The 18,428-nt window shown below is 37.0% G+C and overlaps 1 protein-coding gene across 1 annotated transcript in view; it reads left to right on the top strand.

Annotated features, from left to right (window-relative positions):
• Nucleotides 1-18,423, top strand: part of LOC132563651 (E3 ubiquitin-protein ligase rnf213-alpha-like) — an 82,222-nt gene extending 63,799 nt beyond the window's left edge. The window contains exons 31-45 of the mRNA XM_060228390.1: nucleotides 1,102-1,299; nucleotides 2,033-2,155; nucleotides 2,254-2,374; nucleotides 5,929-6,170; nucleotides 6,709-6,791; nucleotides 7,954-8,087; nucleotides 8,311-8,403; nucleotides 8,665-8,856; nucleotides 9,058-9,447; nucleotides 9,714-9,884; nucleotides 11,688-11,750; nucleotides 12,131-12,240; nucleotides 13,439-13,573; nucleotides 16,338-16,497; nucleotides 18,346-18,423. Coding sequence (XP_060084373.1) covers nucleotides 1,102-1,299; nucleotides 2,033-2,155; nucleotides 2,254-2,374; nucleotides 5,929-6,170; nucleotides 6,709-6,791; nucleotides 7,954-8,087; nucleotides 8,311-8,403; nucleotides 8,665-8,856; nucleotides 9,058-9,447; nucleotides 9,714-9,884; nucleotides 11,688-11,750; nucleotides 12,131-12,240; nucleotides 13,439-13,573; nucleotides 16,338-16,497; nucleotides 18,346-18,423 — 2,293 coding nt within the window. The remainder of the gene's footprint in view (nucleotides 1-1,101; nucleotides 1,300-2,032; nucleotides 2,156-2,253; nucleotides 2,375-5,928; nucleotides 6,171-6,708; nucleotides 6,792-7,953; nucleotides 8,088-8,310; nucleotides 8,404-8,664; nucleotides 8,857-9,057; nucleotides 9,448-9,713; nucleotides 9,885-11,687; nucleotides 11,751-12,130; nucleotides 12,241-13,438; nucleotides 13,574-16,337; nucleotides 16,498-18,345) is intronic.
• Nucleotides 18,424-18,428: the final 5 nt, after the last annotated feature.

Genomic DNA, 18,428 nt, shown 5'->3' with positions numbered 1-18,428 from the left:
CCAATCTCTCTGTGTTCTGTAGGTGTAGGTTTGTCTGCCTTTGCTTTATAGGACTAAGAGAAGGTTAGTTATTATACAGGTATGGCTTATCTAACTTGGTTACTAAAAATAGAACTGGGAATATACTGTCAAATATCCCCAAGTACAAATCAAGGTGAGAGGTCGTAACATTTAATGATAAATATTTTGTTCTGACATTATGAAGCAGGAAGAGTTTGATCAGTGGCTGAAGTCAAAGGGTTCAAAGTCAAGGTTACATTTTGTATCTTGTAAATGACAGATATTTTAACAATATAAAGCAGACTTGATCAATGAGAACTTCACCAAAGGTCAAAATTCGTAATTGAAGCTAGATCAAAGTCAAATATTAAGTATTTTAAGTGGGAAGTGATGATAGTGTGAATTAGAAAAAAACAAATCAAAACAAGAAAGTGCATGGTCACATTGATGTACTTTGTTCTGCTGTGGTCAGTCTAACGTCATTCTACTTATTAAGTGGTAAATATTTTTGTTTAAATATAATGACTTCAGCCTGGATTTAATTGAATGAAGAACCACTATCCAGCAGGAGGATATATAAAATAAGAATCAAAAGGTAGATGACATCAAACAACACACAATTACCTGATAATTACCATTTAGTTTGTAGTTTTAGTGTCTTTATACTTGTAGTAATTGTTTATCAATGTAACCTAGTTAAGCTCTGGTTAAGAGTCTGACACATTGTGGAGCCCATTCTGTGCATTTCTTTGCCTTTGTACATGGCATCTGTAACACATGCTTGTGTACAAGATATGAACCTTGTGACATATTTAGGCGCTGTTCACACCATCTAATTCTACACTCGAATAGAATTGTTGTGGTCAAAGGTCACACTTAATGACTTTTGAAAGATAAGGCTCCTGTACAAGATATCTACTGAATGCTGCAATATATTTACTCCATATACATTTCCTTTCACTCTATCGTTATATTAACAAGTTTTACACATGGTTAGAGTTTGGGGATCTTCAATGTTAAAGAATTGAAGGTGACGCTTCATGAATTGTGAAATAAAAACCACGTTTGAATCCTTTCCTATTTTCTTTTTTTTTTATGCAGTCCTCATCCATACCTTTTCTTTAACCCTGATCATCATTCAATGACATTTGTGGGGTTCAAGATCCAGAGAGCAACAGGTGACCTGATGGATCAACAAACTGAGACAGTTCTTGAGCCTCGCATAATGCAACGAGAGCTTCAGGACAGCCTCATCAGAAACAAAGTCAACATTGACGAAAACTTTGACAGACTTGAAAGGTTTGGCAGAACTTGTGATAATCAATAGATTTTGATGACTTTAGTGGTAGAAAGGATGATTCACTTCTCCTAGAGGACATTAATTACCTCATGAAACATGATTAAGAAAACTGGTTTGTGATTGGTCAGTACCTTGTCTGGACATGACTCTGCATCCGTTACAACAAATATTACATGGAAATATAGGATGTGTTTGATTGTTATATGATGAGTTGTTGAGTTGAACATTTCACTAATGATACATGTATGTGTAAATTATACCCATGGTTACTGAAACTGGTCTAAATCAATGGTCATTATCCACATGTATAACAGAAATAGGAAAGGTAAGGTTTGAGTATGCAGTTCATCCAAAAATGAAAGCCATTACAATGAACATCACTGATAGGTTGTTACAGATAACATACTCTGTTTATCTTGTGAGGATGCACATAGATAAGTTATCTTTTACCCTTTTTTTTTCTTTTTTGTTTAGGTGTGAGGAGGGGTGTGTGTGTGTATTATTATTTGTCCTTTTGGGTGCCTCTCATAGAAAGTTTAGTATGGATTCACTAGTGTTTATTGGGGGTATGGGGTGGGGGTGGGGGTGTGGAGATCATTTGTCCTTCGAAGGCTTTTATTAGATAGCTGAGGATGAACATCCAGTTTAAAAGGGAAGTGTATTAGTTATCCTTACGGTTTTATTGTCACTCTTAAAAGTTTATTTAGAAGTATAATCCTCCATTGTCTTCAGACATGAGAAGATATTAAAACTATGCAGTGTGATGGGAATGGATTTTCCACACGATCCAGATGACACCTATGAATTGACCACAGACAATGTGAAGAAAATCCTAGCCATCTACATGAGGTTTAAGTAAGTTCACTTTCTCTCTGTCCTGGTACTGTTGCTATATAATGGATTGAAATAATACCCTGATTTACTGAATGAAACATACCCCCTTTATCCTTCAGATGTGATATCCCTGTCATCATCATGGGAGAAACTGGATGTGGCAAAACTCGACTGGTCAAGTTTATGTGTGCTCTTCAGTGTCCCCCAGGAGTGAACCTAAAAAATATGATCCTCATGAAGGTAATAAAGCTATTTCTGCCAGACAGCTTTGAAGCTATGATGTATAACACATTTTTGTAGAAATAATGATAAAAGTAATTATGAAGACAGGGATGTGATGTTTTCTACAGCTGGCTGTGATGAAGGGCTGTCAGGTTGATGTTTTCTACAGCGGGCAATGATAAAGGTCTGTCAGGTTGATGTTTCCTACAGCGGGCAATGATGAAGGGCTGTCAGGTTGATGTTTTCTACAGCTGGCTGTGATGAAGGGCTGTCAGGTTGATGTTTTCTACAGCTGGCAATGATAAAGGGCTGTCAGGTTGATGATTTCTACAGCTGGCAATGATAAAGGGCTGTCAGGTTGATGATTTCTACAGCTGGCAATGATAAAGGGCTGTCAGGTTGATGTTTTCTACAGCGGGCAATGGTACAGGGCTGTCAGGTTGATGTTTCCTACAGTTGGCAATGATAAAAGTCTGTCAGGTTGATGATTTCCACAGCTGGCTGTGATAAAGGGCTGTCAGGTTGATGATTTCCACAGCTGGCTGTGATGAAGGGCTGTCAGGTTGATGTTTTCTACAGCTGGCTGTGATGAAGGGCTGTCAGGTTGATGTTTTCTACAGCTGGCAATGATAAAGGGCTGTCAGGTTGATTATTTCTACAGCTGGCTGTGATAAAGGGCTGTCAGGTTGATGATTTCCACAGCTGGCAATGATAAAGGGCTGTCAGGTTGATGTTTTCCACAGCTGGCTGTGATAAAGGGCTGTCAGGTTGATGATTTCCACAGCTGGCTGTGATGAAGGGCTGTCAGGTTGATGTTTTCCACAGCTGGCTGTGATGAAGGGCTGTGAGGTTGATGTTTTCCACAGCTGGCTGTGATAAAGGGCTGTCAGGTTGATGATTTCCACAGCTGGCTGTGATGAAGGGCTGTCAGGTTGATGTTTTCCACAGCTGGCTGTGATGAAGGGCTGTCAGGTTGATGATTTCTACAGCTGGCTGTGATAAAGGGCTGTCAGGTTGATGACTTCCACAGCTGGCTGTGATGAAGGGCTGTCAGGTTGATGATTTCCACAGCTGGCTGTGATGAAGGGCTGTCAGGTTGATGTTTCCTACAGCTGGCTGTGATGAAGGGCTGTCAGGTTGATGTTTCCTACAGCTGGCTGTGATAAAGGGCTGTCAGGTTGATGATTTCCACAGCTGGCTGTGATAAAGGGCTGTCAGGTTGATGATTTCCACAGCTGGCAATGATAAAGGGCTGTCAGGTTGATGTTTTCCACAGCTGGCTGTGATAAAGGGCTGTCAGGTTGATGATTTCCACAGCTGGCTGTGATGAAGGGCTGTCAGGTTGATGTTTTCTACAGCTGGCTGTGATGAAGGGCTGTCAGGTTGATGATTTCTACAGCTGGCAATAATAAAGGGCTGTCAGGTTGATGTTTTCTACAGCTGGCTTTGATAAAGGGCTGTCAGGTTGATGTTTTCTACAGCTGGCTGTGATGAAGGGCTGTCAGGTTGATGATTTCCACAGCTGGCAATGATAAAGGGCTGTCAGGTTGATGTTTTCTACAGCTGGCTGTGATGAAGGGCTGTCAGGTTGATGTTTTCTACAGCTGGCTGTGATGAAGGGCTGTCAGGTTGATGTTTTCTACAGCTGGCTGTGATGAAGGGCTGTAAGGTTGATGTTTTCTACAGCTGGCTTTGATAAAGGGCTGTCAGGTTGATGATTTCCACAGCTGGCAATGATAAAGGGCTGTCAGGTTGATGTTTTCCACAGCTGGCTGTGATAAAGGGCTGTCAGGTTGATGATTTCCACAGCTGGCAATGATAAAGGGCTGTCAGGTTGATGTTTTCCACAGCTGGCTTTGATAAAGGGCTGTCAGGTTGATGATTTCTACAGCTGGCTGTGATAAAGGGCTGTCAGGTTGATGATTTCCACAGCTGGCAATGATAAAGGGCTGTCAGGTTGATGTTTTCCACAGCTGGCTGTGATAAAGGGCTGTGAGGTTGATGTTTTCCACAGCTGGCTGTGATGAAGGGCTGTCAGGTTGATGTTTTCTACAGCTGGCTGTGATGAAGGGCTGTCAGGTTGATGATTTCCACAGCTGGCTGTGATGAAGGGCTATCAGGTTGATGTTTTCTACAGCTGGCTGTGATGAAGGGCTGTCAGGTTGATGTTTCCTACAGCTGGCTGTGATGAAGGGCTGTCAGGTTGATGTTTTCCACAGCTGGCTGTGATGAAGGGCTGTCAGGTTGATGTTTTCTACAGCTGGCTGTGATGAAGGGCTGTCAGGTTGATGTTTTCTACAGCTGGCTGTGATAAAGGGCTGTCAGGTTGATGTTTTCCACAGCTGGCAATGATAAAGGGCTGTCAGGTTGATGTTTTCTACAGCTGGCTGTGATAAAGGTCTGTCAGGTTGATGATTTCCACAGCTGGCTGTGATGAAGGGCTGTCAGGTTGATGTTTTCCACAGCTGGCTGTGATGAAGGGCTGTCAGGTTGATGTTTTCCACAGCTGGCTGTGATGAAGGGCTGTGATACTGATGTTTTCTACAGCTGGCTGTGATGAAGGGCTGTGATACTGATGTTTTCCACAGCTGGCTGTGATGAAGGGCTGTGATACTGATGTTTTCCACAGCTGGCTGTGATGAAGGGCTGTGATACTGATGTTTTCTACAGCTGGCTGTGATGAAGGGCTAAGTTATATTAATTGATAATTGCATTTTGTAAAAATTAAAAATCAAATCAATTGAAAATCAGGAATTTTTTATGTTGATGCTGATTGAAATACTTTTAATCATTGTTCACAAATTCATATCAAATGCAAGTATGGGTAGATTACTGAAATATTCTGTTAGGTATACATGTGGAACTAATAGCCACCATTTAATTAATTAATATGATTTGCCAGTTTGGCGTAGAAAATATCTTACTTAGTTATCGTAAACGTCATAACCGTTTTGATGAGATGTTATACTGAACTTCTGGAGAGAATGGACATTGCTTGCTAAATAGGAGTGTGTTTTGATCTTATAACCTATGCCTTTATCAAAATATTTGAATATTGATAGAATTTATGACTGGCGCTGTACCAAAGTGATACAAATTTGGTAGCTAGTTTACCCTTATCAACTTCATTTCCATTCTGTTTGTTTGGATGATGCCATCACTATTGCTTTTTCGGACAGGGAGGGGTGAAACTGTTACAGCTGGAACGGGCTACCCAGGGGCACCTCCAGTGATCATTACCAAATAATCAATCTCACAACAAACAGCCCAGGTGTCAAATACGAACACTTGCTTAGAGTTACAGCTTTCAAAATTCAAACATGAACAGATTTTGTTTTTATTAAAAACAAATAAGAGAAGAAAATAATGAATAAGTTACAATTTTAAAGAACAAATGGAAATAAAACAATGTGCATCGAGATCCCTCTTATTTTACAGATGGAATCATTTTTGTGGGTATTTTGGAGGTGTATATAACCCAGTTCTGTCTGACAGTTTGTGTTGGAGTTTTATCCATAAGATGATACAATTAACCTTTAACTTCTGGTAATATTTTTTCTAACCTACACTAGGTCCATGGTGGAACAAGAACAAAGGACATCATCAAGAAAGTAAAGGAAGCGGAAAAAATTGCCAGAGAAAATGCAGATACATATGGGCACCACATCCAAACTGTTCTCTTCTTTGATGAAGCCAACACCACAGAAGCCATTGGTCTTATCAAAGAGATCATGTGTGACCGTACCATCGGCGGAAATCAACTAAAACTTTGCCGTAGTCTCAAGATCATAGCAGCATGCAACCCCTACAGGAAGTAATCAAACTTACTAATCTATAAATAGTTTTAGTCCTGCTTAACACCATATCAGGCTACAACCTCTACCAACATTAGATTTTGGTGGCCATATTAACACAGTAACTTCACCTCTACCAACATTAGATTTTGGTGGCCATATGTTAGGGTTAATAATCTATGTTCACTGTCAACCACTTTTGAAATAAAAGGCTTGTGTACAATGAACGCTGTAATAGATGAACCCCTCTATAGATTTAGATGAGAAGGAAAATTGATGGGATGATGTGTATGATTTGATTTGATTTCTGTTTGTGATCCTGGTGAGATGAAAGTAAACAAAGGCAGCATCAAGTAGAAATATATTTAAAATGAGCAGTACAATTTAATATTGTTACATAGTGATTTTGACAAATGAGTTGTTGTGCTGAAAACATTGTTTTCATTCCAAACATATTCAAAACAAAAGTTTTTGATTTCTTTGTATTGATCAGAAGTTGAATGTTGTAAACGGGATTATACCACCACATAACTACATAGTAATGGTTCTTGTTTTCAGACATTCAGAAGAGCTGATTAAACGCCTTGAGCAGGCAGGTCTGGGCTATCATGTAGATGCTGAAAAAACCACAGATAAGTTAGGTAAGATATATTGAGATATTCATCATTAATAGTTTAAATAAATAGAGATACAAAATCTTTCTTTTTTTTTTCTTCTTTAATGCACATGACAGAAGCTTTCCATTTTTCTTATGAATGTAATAGAAACTTTAAAATCTATGTTTTAATTTCTTTATCTTGAAACCAATTTTCATTTAAGGATTGAGATTTTGATCAAGCTATAGATACACTTGTCTCTTTAAGATAATATTATTATATGTTTTGATCTTAAGAAGTTAGTTTAAACATGAGATAATAACAATTGTATTAGAGATACGTAGGTCGTTGTTTTACATTTCTAATGGAAATCTTCGGAAAGGATGTAGCAGGAAAAGAATGTCATATTTCAAAATTGTCATTCTTGTAATATCATGAAAAAGGCAATGATAATTGACCAATAAATTGTAATTTGATATTTGTTTTGAAGATGTTAAGACACAACTCTTCATTACCTGTTCTGGAGTATAAATCCAAAATTAACAACACCAAAATCATCTTCAAGTTATATTGTTTTGGGTTTAAAAAACAACTATATATATACTCTTTATTTCCTCCACAAGGAAGATTACAGAATTAGAGAACATCAAATACATTCAATATAAATAGATATTTACAATATTGTTATACACATTGAATAACAATGATGAGGTAGATGTTTAGGCTGACAACATCAAACCTTTTTGATTAATCAAATGTTTTTAATATGTCATTTGTAATATGACGTTATCATTCGAAAGATTATCCTGACTATCGGAACTCTTCCAAGTCGGAGTTACATAAGTCATAAGATAAGCTTCCTCCAATCAGAACATGAAATAATCGACTTTCCTCTAAGGCGCGTAAATATACACTTAACAAAATTTCACTAATATTGATAATTTCGCACCAAAATTCGTCTCTTAATTCTTCCGTTGAACTACAATGTAACACTATATGAATGACATCGTCATTATACAACTGACCACACTTAAGACATAATTCATTATGATCTAACCATCGCATGGTCACAACTTATTATCTGTCTTATTATGTAATCTTGGTGAAAGCTGAGTGCTTTGCCCCACCCAACCACCCAATGTCCTATTTCTCCCCTTCCGCACAGTGATTTTATGTACATATATTTGATAGTGTATCTGTATTGTAGGGCGTGTACCTCTGCGTCGCCTTGTGTACCGAGTACAGCCTTTACCCCAGAGTCTATTGCCCCTGGTGTGGGACTTTGGACAGTTAGACACTCGAATTGAAGAGCTCTACATCAGGCAGATGGTTCTCAGATATGTATGTGTTAGCATGACATGATACTAAAATCAGTCCTCAAGTGCAGAAAAAAAGTGAAGTTTTTATATTTAAGAAACAAAAAAAAAAAAGAAGAAAATTAAGGAAATTTTTTTTTTTTTTTCTAAATATGAAACTTTCCATATGTTTGGTTTTCTTGACTCGTCCTTTGTAAAAAAAAAAAAAAAAAAACTGTTGTGTTAAGTTTGATTGATGATATTTTCAGATCCGAGCTAACAAGCTGCCTCTCCTTGACAACCTGGAAAATGTTGTCAGTAAGATACTTACTGTTTCTCAGGACTTCATGAGGCAACAGAAGGTATTTCTCTTCAAAGGTTTTTCTTAATGTCGGTTATTACTTTTAGAATTGTTGAGTAGACTATGAAATGTAATTGGTTCATCAGTGCCTTTAAAAAGTTTTTCAGGTCACTGAAGAGAAATTTCCAAATTATAATAATAAAAATTGATTTTATCAGTAAATTTTTGTTTAAGAAAGTTTTTGTAGACAAGCTTTACATGTTTTTGGGATTTTAAAGTTAACACCAAGCACCAGTAAAACATATCTATCTCTGTGTTTCAGGATGAGTGTAGCTTTGTGAGTTTACGAGATGTAGAGAGGGTACTAGAAGTAATGAGTTGGTTCTACAACCAGAGTCAGACAAACTCTGTCCTTTTTAACTTATTAGCTGAGGAGAATTCAGATGATGATGATGATGATGATGAGGAGGAGGAGGAGTTGATGGATGAGGATGAAGGACAAAACAATGCACAGGTAAAATCTATAATGTCCTGACATTTATCCTAAATAGGAGCATCTTCAATATGATGGTATAGAAACTTAGAAGCAGTATTTTAACAGAAATTTCAAACAGAAATTCAACAGAAGCAATTAAACTTGTGTCAGATAGGAATCTTTTATTCCAGTTAAACTTTGAATTGAGATCAATTGATTTTGATGAGAAAATTTTTACAGGATATTACTGAAGTAGCCATGTCACTGATGCTAGCTTTAGGAGTATGCTATCATGCCTGTCTGAAAAAACGGGAGGAATACAGGAAAGCTGTCACACCACACTTTGTCCGGCCATGCCACATACCAGGTCCTGACCCGGCGCAAAGGATGTTGGAGGAAATAGAAAAGTGTCAGGATGTTTTCTTGGAGAATGTGCAACTTGGAAAGAATATAGCTCATAATCAGGCTCTGAAGGAAAATGTGTTTATGATGGTAACTTGTATAGAACTAAGAATTCCCCTGTTCTTGGTCGGCAAACCAGGAAGTTCCAAGTCACTGGCTAAAACTGTTGTGAACAATGCCATGCAAGGACATGCTGCACACTTTGATCTCTTCCGTGGTTATAAGGAGGCAAGTTTTATGAGATGATGAACTATTGATAATTATGTCAGTGGAGAGATAGGAAATAAATTTGTAAATTACATAATGCTTCTGTCTAACAACGGTTTTGTTCCATACTTTTCACTTTGACCTTAAAGACAAAATGTTGCTTTATCTAATACAGCATATAACACTTTGACATATTTTCGATGTACATATTTGATATTAATGAAATACTAGATTGTATTTATTTGGGGGATACCTGTTTAAAATATAGTCTGTATCTATACTACCAGGTCCAGATGATGTCTTATCAATGCAGTCCATTGTCAACTCCTGATGGTATTTCTGGAATGTTTAGACAATGTGCCCAGTTCCAGAAGGACAAGGACTTGACCAGATTTGTATCTGTTGTTGTCCTGGATGAGGTTGGCTTAGCAGAAGATTCGCCACGTATGCCACTCAAGGTATAAAATACTTAATAGGGGATGTATTTAGTATGCAGTTTAAGTATTGACTTGAGGGATAATGGTGCAATTTTCTGGTTTCTTGAAACAGGCCAGACATAAGTTTTTGAGGCACAACCTGAGGAAACTACAAACATGACAGATCCATCAAACCAATACTTTAACCAATTTATGATACATTACAAAACTTGTAAGATATTTCCATATTGAAATATTTTGCTTAACATAAGTTATATACAGCAAATCTCCATCTCCTTGATGAACTGAAGCCAAATGCAAAGCATAATCAAAGACACAGAACTGGAAAAAGAATGTGTCTTGTGCTCATCCCAACTAAAGACACTGAACTGGAATTAGAATGTGTCTTGTGCTCATACTAACTAAAGACACTGAACTCGAAATAGAATGTGTCTTGTGCTCATACTAGCTTAAGACACAGAACTGGAAAAAGAATGTGTCTTGTGCTCATCCTAACTAAAGACACTGAACTGGAATTAGAATGTGTCTTGTGCTCATACAAACTAAAGACACATAACTGGAAAAAGAATGTGTCATGTGCTCATACTAACTAAAGACACAGAACTGGAATCAGAATGTGTCTTGTGCTCATCCTAACTAAAGACACTGAACTGGAATTAGAATGTGTCTTGTGCTCATACAAACTAAAGACACAGAACTGGAATTAGAATGTGTCTTGTTCTCATACTAACTAAAGACACTGAACTGGAATCAGAATGTGTCTTGTGCTCATACTAACTAAAGACACTGAACTCGAAATAGAATGTGTCTTGTGCTCATACTAGCTTAAGACACAGAACTGGAATCAGAATGTGTCTTGTGCTCATACTAACTAAAGACACTGAACTGGAATCAGAATGTGTCTTGTGCTCATACTAACTAAAGACACTGAACTCGAAATAGAATGTGTCTTGTGCTCATACTAACTAAAGACACTGAACTGGAATTAGAATGTGTCTTGTGCTCATACTAACTAAAGACACAGAACTGGAAAAAGAATGTGTCTTGTGCTCATACTAACTAAAGACACTGAACTGGAATTAGAATGTGTCTTGTGCTCATACTTACTAAAGAGACTGAATTGGAAATAGGTGCTCATACTAACTAAAGACACAGAACTGGAAAAAGAGTGTGTCTTGTGCTCATACTAACTAAAGACACTGAACTGGAATTAGAATGTGTCTTGTGCTCATACAAACTAAAGACACAGAACTGGAATTAGAATGTGTCTTGTGCTCATCCTAACTAAAGACACATAACTGGATAAAGAATGTGTCTTGTGCTCATACTAACTAAAGACACTGAAATGGAATTAGAATGTGTCTTGTGCTCATACTAATTAAAGACACAGAACTGGAATTAGAATGTGTCTTGTGCTAATACTAACTAAAGACACTGAAATGGAATTAGAATGTGTCTTTTGCTCATCCTAACTAAAGACACTGAAATGGAATTAGAATGTGTCTTGTGCTCATACTAATTAAAGACACAGAACTGGAATTAGAATGTGTCTTGTGCTCATACTAACTAAAGACACTGAAATGGAAATAGAACGTGTCTTGTGCTCATACTAACTTAAGACACTGAACTGAAATTTGAATGTGTCTTGTGCTCATACTAACTAAAGAAGTGTTTGAATTTTGTACTAAAACACAGCTAAGTAAAGTGGAAAAAGTAGAGAAATTATTACTTTATAAATTTCTTCAAATTACAAAGAAGTAAATATTATTGATATTGATTTTTTTAAATAATGATCCCTTACTAATTGTCTTGATGTTTCTGCAGACATTACATCCACTTCTGGAGGACGGATGTGAAGGGGATGAGACACCAGAGCCTTATAAAAAGGTGAGATGTTGATGTATCAGCAGATCATTTTCTTACTTTGGACAAACAAGTGACCTATCAGTTGATAATTATTGTTGAAAATTACAATAAATGCAAATGAATAATGAAGGAGAGAAAAAAGTATATTTGCTACACTTTAGAATGAAAAATTCATTTATAAAAAGATCAGTTCACATAATATAGGAAAAGTTGAACGGTACAGACACAACTGTTACATTGACTTTTTGATGGAAATGATATATACAGACTTAGGGAACAGATCATATGTAGCATACTGATACAGAAGTAACAGTTACAGAATATTTATGAAGAGGTTGTTGCTGGACAGGTAGCATTTATTGGTACCTATCTGATATATTTTCTCTCATTTCCTTGTACAGGTAGCTTTCATCGGTATTTCTAACTGGGCTCTAGATCCAGCCAAGATGAACAGAGGAATTTTAGTCCAGAGAGAAGTCCCTGAACTGGAGGAACTCACACTCAGTGCCAAGTAAGAGTCAATTTTCAGTTTTTCACTCTGTTCCTCTGAGTGACAATTACCATTATTTTTTCACCCTTCCATCAACTAATGGTTAAACGTTAAACTCCCTTTGTTGTGTTGCCTGCAGAGCTGGCGGACACTTAGGGATCACTTTGTCGGTCGTCACGTGGCGGCGGCGGCGTCCATACAAAAGTTTTCCTGACTTTTTTCGGTTATTCTTTGAGTTATTGAAATGAAATCTGGTATATGGCTTCTTGTTGGAAGGGTACAGATTAAGTTTGATTCCTTGCTGTCTGTGACCCTTCTTTGCAGAGTTATGCCTCTTCGAAAATTCTTCAAGAATATGGTTTCTTGTGCTTTTCTTGATTATGCTGAGAGTTTTTGAAATGAAATATGAGAAATGGCTTCATGGTCGAACATTACTGATCAGGTTTGATTTATGGCATTTTTTACTTTGCACAGTTTTCCCTTTATGCTTTGAGTTATAGAAATGAAATTTGGTTTTAAAACTTTATGGTTGAACGTTGCACATCCGTATCGATTTCTTGGTGACAGTGACACTTTAAATTTATGCAGGCGACACATACAGTTCCGAGGAACTCTTGTGTCTGTAAACCTTGGTCTGTCTGCTCATCTGTCTGGTTGTATGTCCTGTTCTTGTTATTGCTGTGACTTGGATCCTAATTCTGCTCTTTTGATTTTGTAATTATCAGGTGTGAGGTGGCCATTTTGAATTTTGACTATCTCTATTTCATGAGAAGAACATGATTGATGTTTTTCTGATTTTATATGTCTCGTACCTTTCCCTTGGTCTGTACTTGTGTCCATTTGATTTTTGGACTTCAGAAAAAATAAAATATCTGTCATGCAGTGTTCTATTTTGACAGTTAAAGAATATTATTGTTATTTCTTAAAGAGAAATTTTCAAATTCATATAGATAAGAGCAAATAAGAAGAATCTAGTAAAAAGAAGGGAAAAGATCCATGTTAAAACAAAGATCAAACAATGTATGTTAGGAAGTAAGATCCCTTTGGGACCTCTTGTTTTATTTGTTTTTTAATTTAAAACATAATGTTGTGTAATAGGTGCTAATATCTCTCATCAGATTACTTACATCAAACTGTGTTGAAGCACTTTGAAGTAAACTATGTACCTTGAGAATATGTTACATTTCCTTATCATGAGATATATACCATTTCATTACAGAGGAATTTGCCAAACCAGCAAAACTGTTTACAAATTGATAAAACCTCTTATTCCTCAAATGGCAGAAGCCTATTTAGAGCTGTTCCAAAGTGCCTTAAAAATGAGAGAGTTTTTTGGGCTGAGGGACTTTTACAGGTATGTATTTTTACAGAGTGTGGTTCTATAAAAGTTATATTTGATGGACAGTAAGAGTTACTCTCCCTGGTTGTAAGTGTAACTTTCTGGACATGGTACTGTATACTTTATATATTTTACAACAATAATGAATCAAGTTTAATACTTGCCCCTGTTGGCCTGGATGGAAGTGTATGATGGGTCCTATTGTGGCAGGAAACCAAAGTAATTTGGGTGAAAGGTTAAACAGTTACCACTTAAGTGCCACTCAAGCACCCAATCTGACAGTCAGTCTGATGGACCACTAAACCCTAATGAGATAGACAACCTAGTACTCAATCTGATGGACCACTAAACCCTGAGATAGACAACCTAGTACTCCATCTGATGGACCACTAAACCCTAATGAGACAGACAACCTAGTACTGAATCTGATGGACCACTAAACCCTAATGAGACAGACAACCTAGTACTCAGTCTGATGGACCACTAAACCCTGAGATAGACAACCTAGTACTCCATCTGATGGACCACTAAACCCTAATGAGACAGACAACCTAGTACTGAATCTGATGGACCACTAAACCCTAATGAGACAGACAACCTAGTACTGAATCTGATGGACCACTAAACCCTAATGAGATAGACAACCTAGTACACCATCTGATGGACCACTAAACCCTAATGAGACAGACAACTTAGTACTGAATCTGATGGACCACTAAACCCTGAGATAGACAACCTAGTACTGAATCTGATGGACCACTAAACCCTGAGATAGACAACCTAGTACTGAATCTGATGGACCACTAAACCCTAATGAGATAGACAACCTAGTACTGAATCTGATGGACCACTAAACCCTAATGAGACAGACAACCTAGTACTCAATCTGATGGACCACTAAACCCTGAGATAGACAACCTAGTACTGAATCTGATGGACCACTAAACCCTAATGAGATAGACAACCTAGTACTCAGTCTGATGGACCACTAAACCCTAATGAGACAGACAACCTAGTACTGAATCTGATGGACCACTAAACCCTAATGAGATAGACAACCTAGTACTGAATCTGATGGACCACTAAACCCTAATGAGACAGACAACCTAGTACTGAATCTGATGGACCACTAAACCCTAATGAGATAGACAACCTAGTACTGAATCTGATGGACCACTAAACCCTAATGAGATAGACAACCTAGTACTGAATCTGATGGACCACTAAACCCTAATGAGATAGACAACCTAGTACTGAATCTGATGGACCACTAAACCCTAATGAGACAGACAACCTAGTACTGAATCTGATGGACCACTAAACCCTAATGAGATAGACAACCTAGTACTCAGTCTGATGGACCACTAAACCCTAATGAGACAGACAACCTAGTACTGAATCTGATGGACCACTAAACCCTAATGAGACAGACAACCTAGTACTGAATCTGATGGACCACTAAACCCTAATGAGATAGACAACCTAGTACTGAATCTGATGGACCACTAAACCCTGAGATAGACAACCTAGTACTGAATCTGATGGACCACTAAACCCTAATGAGACAGACAACCTAGTACTGAATCTGATGGACCACTAAACCCTAATGAGATAGACAACCTAGTACTGAATCTGATGGACCACTAAACCCTAATGAGATAGACAACCTAGTACTGAATCTGATGGACCACTAAACCCTAATGAGACAGACAACCTAGTACTCAGTCTGATGGACCACTAAACCCTAATGAGATAGACAACCTAGTACTCCATCTGATGGACCACTAAACCCTAATGAGACAGACAACCTAGTACTGAATCTGATGGACCACTAAACCCTAATGAGACAGACAACCTAGTACTGAATCTGATGGACCACTAAACCCTAATGAGATAGACAACCTAGTACTGAATCTGATGGACCACTAAACCCTAATGAGATAGACAACCTAGTACTGAATCTGATGGACCACTAAACCCTAATGAGACAGACAACCTAGTACTGAATCTGATGGACCACTAAACCCTAATGAGACAGACAACCTAGTACTCAGTCTGATGGACCACTAAACCCTAATGAGACAGACAACCTAGTACTCAGTCTGATGGACCACTAAACCCTGAGATAGACAACCTAGTACTCCATCTGATGGACCACTAAACCCTAATGAGACAGACAACCTAGTACTGAATCTGATGGACCACTAAACCCTAATGAGACAGACAACCTAGTACTGAATCTGATGGACCACTAAACCCTAATGAGACAGACAACCTAGTACTGAATCTGATGGACCACTAAACCCTAATGAGATAGACAACCTAGTACTGAATCTGATGGACCACTAAACCCTAATGAGACAGACAACCTAGTACTGAATCTGATGGACCACTAAACCCTAATGAGATAGACAACCTAGTACTGAATCATGGACCACTCTGATGGACCACTAAACCCTAATGAGACAGACAACCTAGTACTGAATCTGATGGACCACTAAACCCTAATGAGATAGACAACCTAGTACTGAATCTTGTCACTGAAGCTGCAGATTTAGAGTGATTTAATCTGACTTATCAAAAATAGATATTAGTTACTTTGACTGATTTTCATAGTGTTTTCAAATATCTTATTAAATTACATAAGTACATAGTACACATTCTTCCTGCAGGCTTTGGAGATACAAGTGCAAGTGTTTTCACATGAATTGCTTCCACCTTCTTGAAATTTCATCAGGGCCTTTTGACCTTTCAAAAATTTCTTGTTTTGATAATTCAGTCTTTTAAAAATGGTGTATGCCTTTGCTGACAAACAAAAGAAAAAGCCAAGTTGGCACCAGATGCAGCATGCCATTATGCGTAACTTTGGAGGAATGGATGATATCAACCCTGTTAATGTGTTTGCCCAGGTTTTTACGACAGTCAACATCACAGAAAAGGTCAGTATTATTTGTCTAGACAATGTTAAGTCAAGGTCAGTATTAATTGTCTAAACAATGTTAGGTCAAGGTCAGTTTAATATGTATAATCATTGTATAGGTTAAGGTCAGTTTTAACTGTATAATCAATGTCAGATCATGGTCAATGTTAATTGTCTAAACAATGTTAGAACAAGGTCAGTATTAATTGTCTAAACAATGTCAGATCAAGGTCAGTATTAATTGTCTTGACAATATTATGTTAAGGTCAGTATTAATTGTCTAAACAATGTTAGATCAAGGTCAGTATTAATTGTCTAAACAATATTATGTCAAGGTCAGTATTAATTTTCTAAACAATGTTAGATCAAGGTCAGTATTAATTGTTTAAAAAATGTTAGATCAAGGTCAGTATTGATTGTCTAAACAATGTTAGATCAAGGTCAGTATTAATTGTCTTAACAATATTATGTTAAGGTCAGTATTAATTGTCTAAACAATGTTAGATCAAGGTCAGTATTAATTGTCTAAACAATGTTAGATCAAGGTCAGTATTAATTGTCTAAACAATGTTAGGTCAAGGTCAGTATTAATTGTCTAAACAATGTTAGAACAAGGTCAGTATTAATTGTCTTGACAATATTATGTTAAGGTCAGTATTAATTGTCTAAACAATGTTAGATCAAGGTCAGTATTAATTGTCTTAACAATATTATGTCAAGGTCAGTATTAATTGTCTTAACAATATTATGTCAAGGTCAGTATTAATTGTTTGATCAATGTTAGGTTAGAGGATTTCCTTAATTACTTTTTCAATGTGTGTTGCTGTTTAAACTTGCAGCATAATTTTTCAATGCAGTTAGGATGCATGTATGATGAACAATTTTAAAGCCCATATTTAATGGTTTGGAGTTTTATTTTGATCAATGAAAACTTGATTGGTTAAACACTAATCACGCACAAAAGTAGGATTGTCACATTATTACTTGATCAATGCATATTGTGTTCAAAATTATGAAAAGACTACACTGCTGTGGTAGTAAGTTTTAAAGAATGTTGCCACATCATTTCAAACAACAGTAGTAACATTGTTGGTGCTAACATGCTGAATCATTCTACATTTTGCATGTAATGCTGGTCCATAATTGTCAAGGGTGAAATAGCTTCATCATTTTATGTAATGTTGTCATTTTCTCAGCTGATGGATATGATAAGGAACATTTTCAACAAATTCAGTTAGTTTTTGAAGGATAGTATTAAGAATTACGTAAATGGTGCAGAATAGGTCAGATATTCCTATCTTACCACCATTGGTATAGGTTTATTTAGACTCACCCAGGATGAGACAAGAAGGAGAACATTGATGAGGTGGTAGACACTATCATTAATTGTTGTAAAATATATCATTTTTCAATCAGCTTCATGTGGTTTAACCAGGTGACAAAATTTACACCCTAGAAATTTGGAAAAACTTTATATACCGAGTATATGGGTTTAAATTTTTCCCCTGAAATCACCAATGTATTATGAATGAGTGATCACAAGGCTGATATTATCAGTATTCCATCAAAAGAATGTCTGGTGCCTTTATCGTACTCATTTCAAATAACAACAGACACAAATTTATTATACAACTCTTATATTATAGCCATAAGTTTATTAGATTAATTGAAAGTTCTTGTATAATATCCAAGCTATGTTTTAAATCATATGTAAATAGAGAGAAATGATTGGTTATTAGCTCTCAGGCTAGTTCAAGTGTTGACCTCAAATTAACATACTGATAACTGTTAAATTTATACACAAAATAATTCATTTATATCAAGGCATATTTATATCTTACATATTACTAATTCTATATGGTTGCAGCGAAAGCATTTTGATCCTGATTGTTCACCAGCTGGTCTCATCCAGGCCTGCCTTACAGGGGACACAAACGACAGGTAAATATT

This window comes from Ylistrum balloti, unplaced genomic scaffold (genome assembly GCF_031769215.1).
Source record: "Ylistrum balloti isolate Yb309-2 unplaced genomic scaffold, AGI_CSIRO_Ybal_v1 Utg371810, whole genome shotgun sequence".
NCBI classification, from domain to species: Eukaryota; Metazoa; Mollusca; class Bivalvia; order Pectinida; family Pectinidae; genus Ylistrum; species Ylistrum balloti.
Note: the sequence above shows the minus strand (reverse complement) of the source record. Positions and strands in the feature narration are given on the sequence as shown.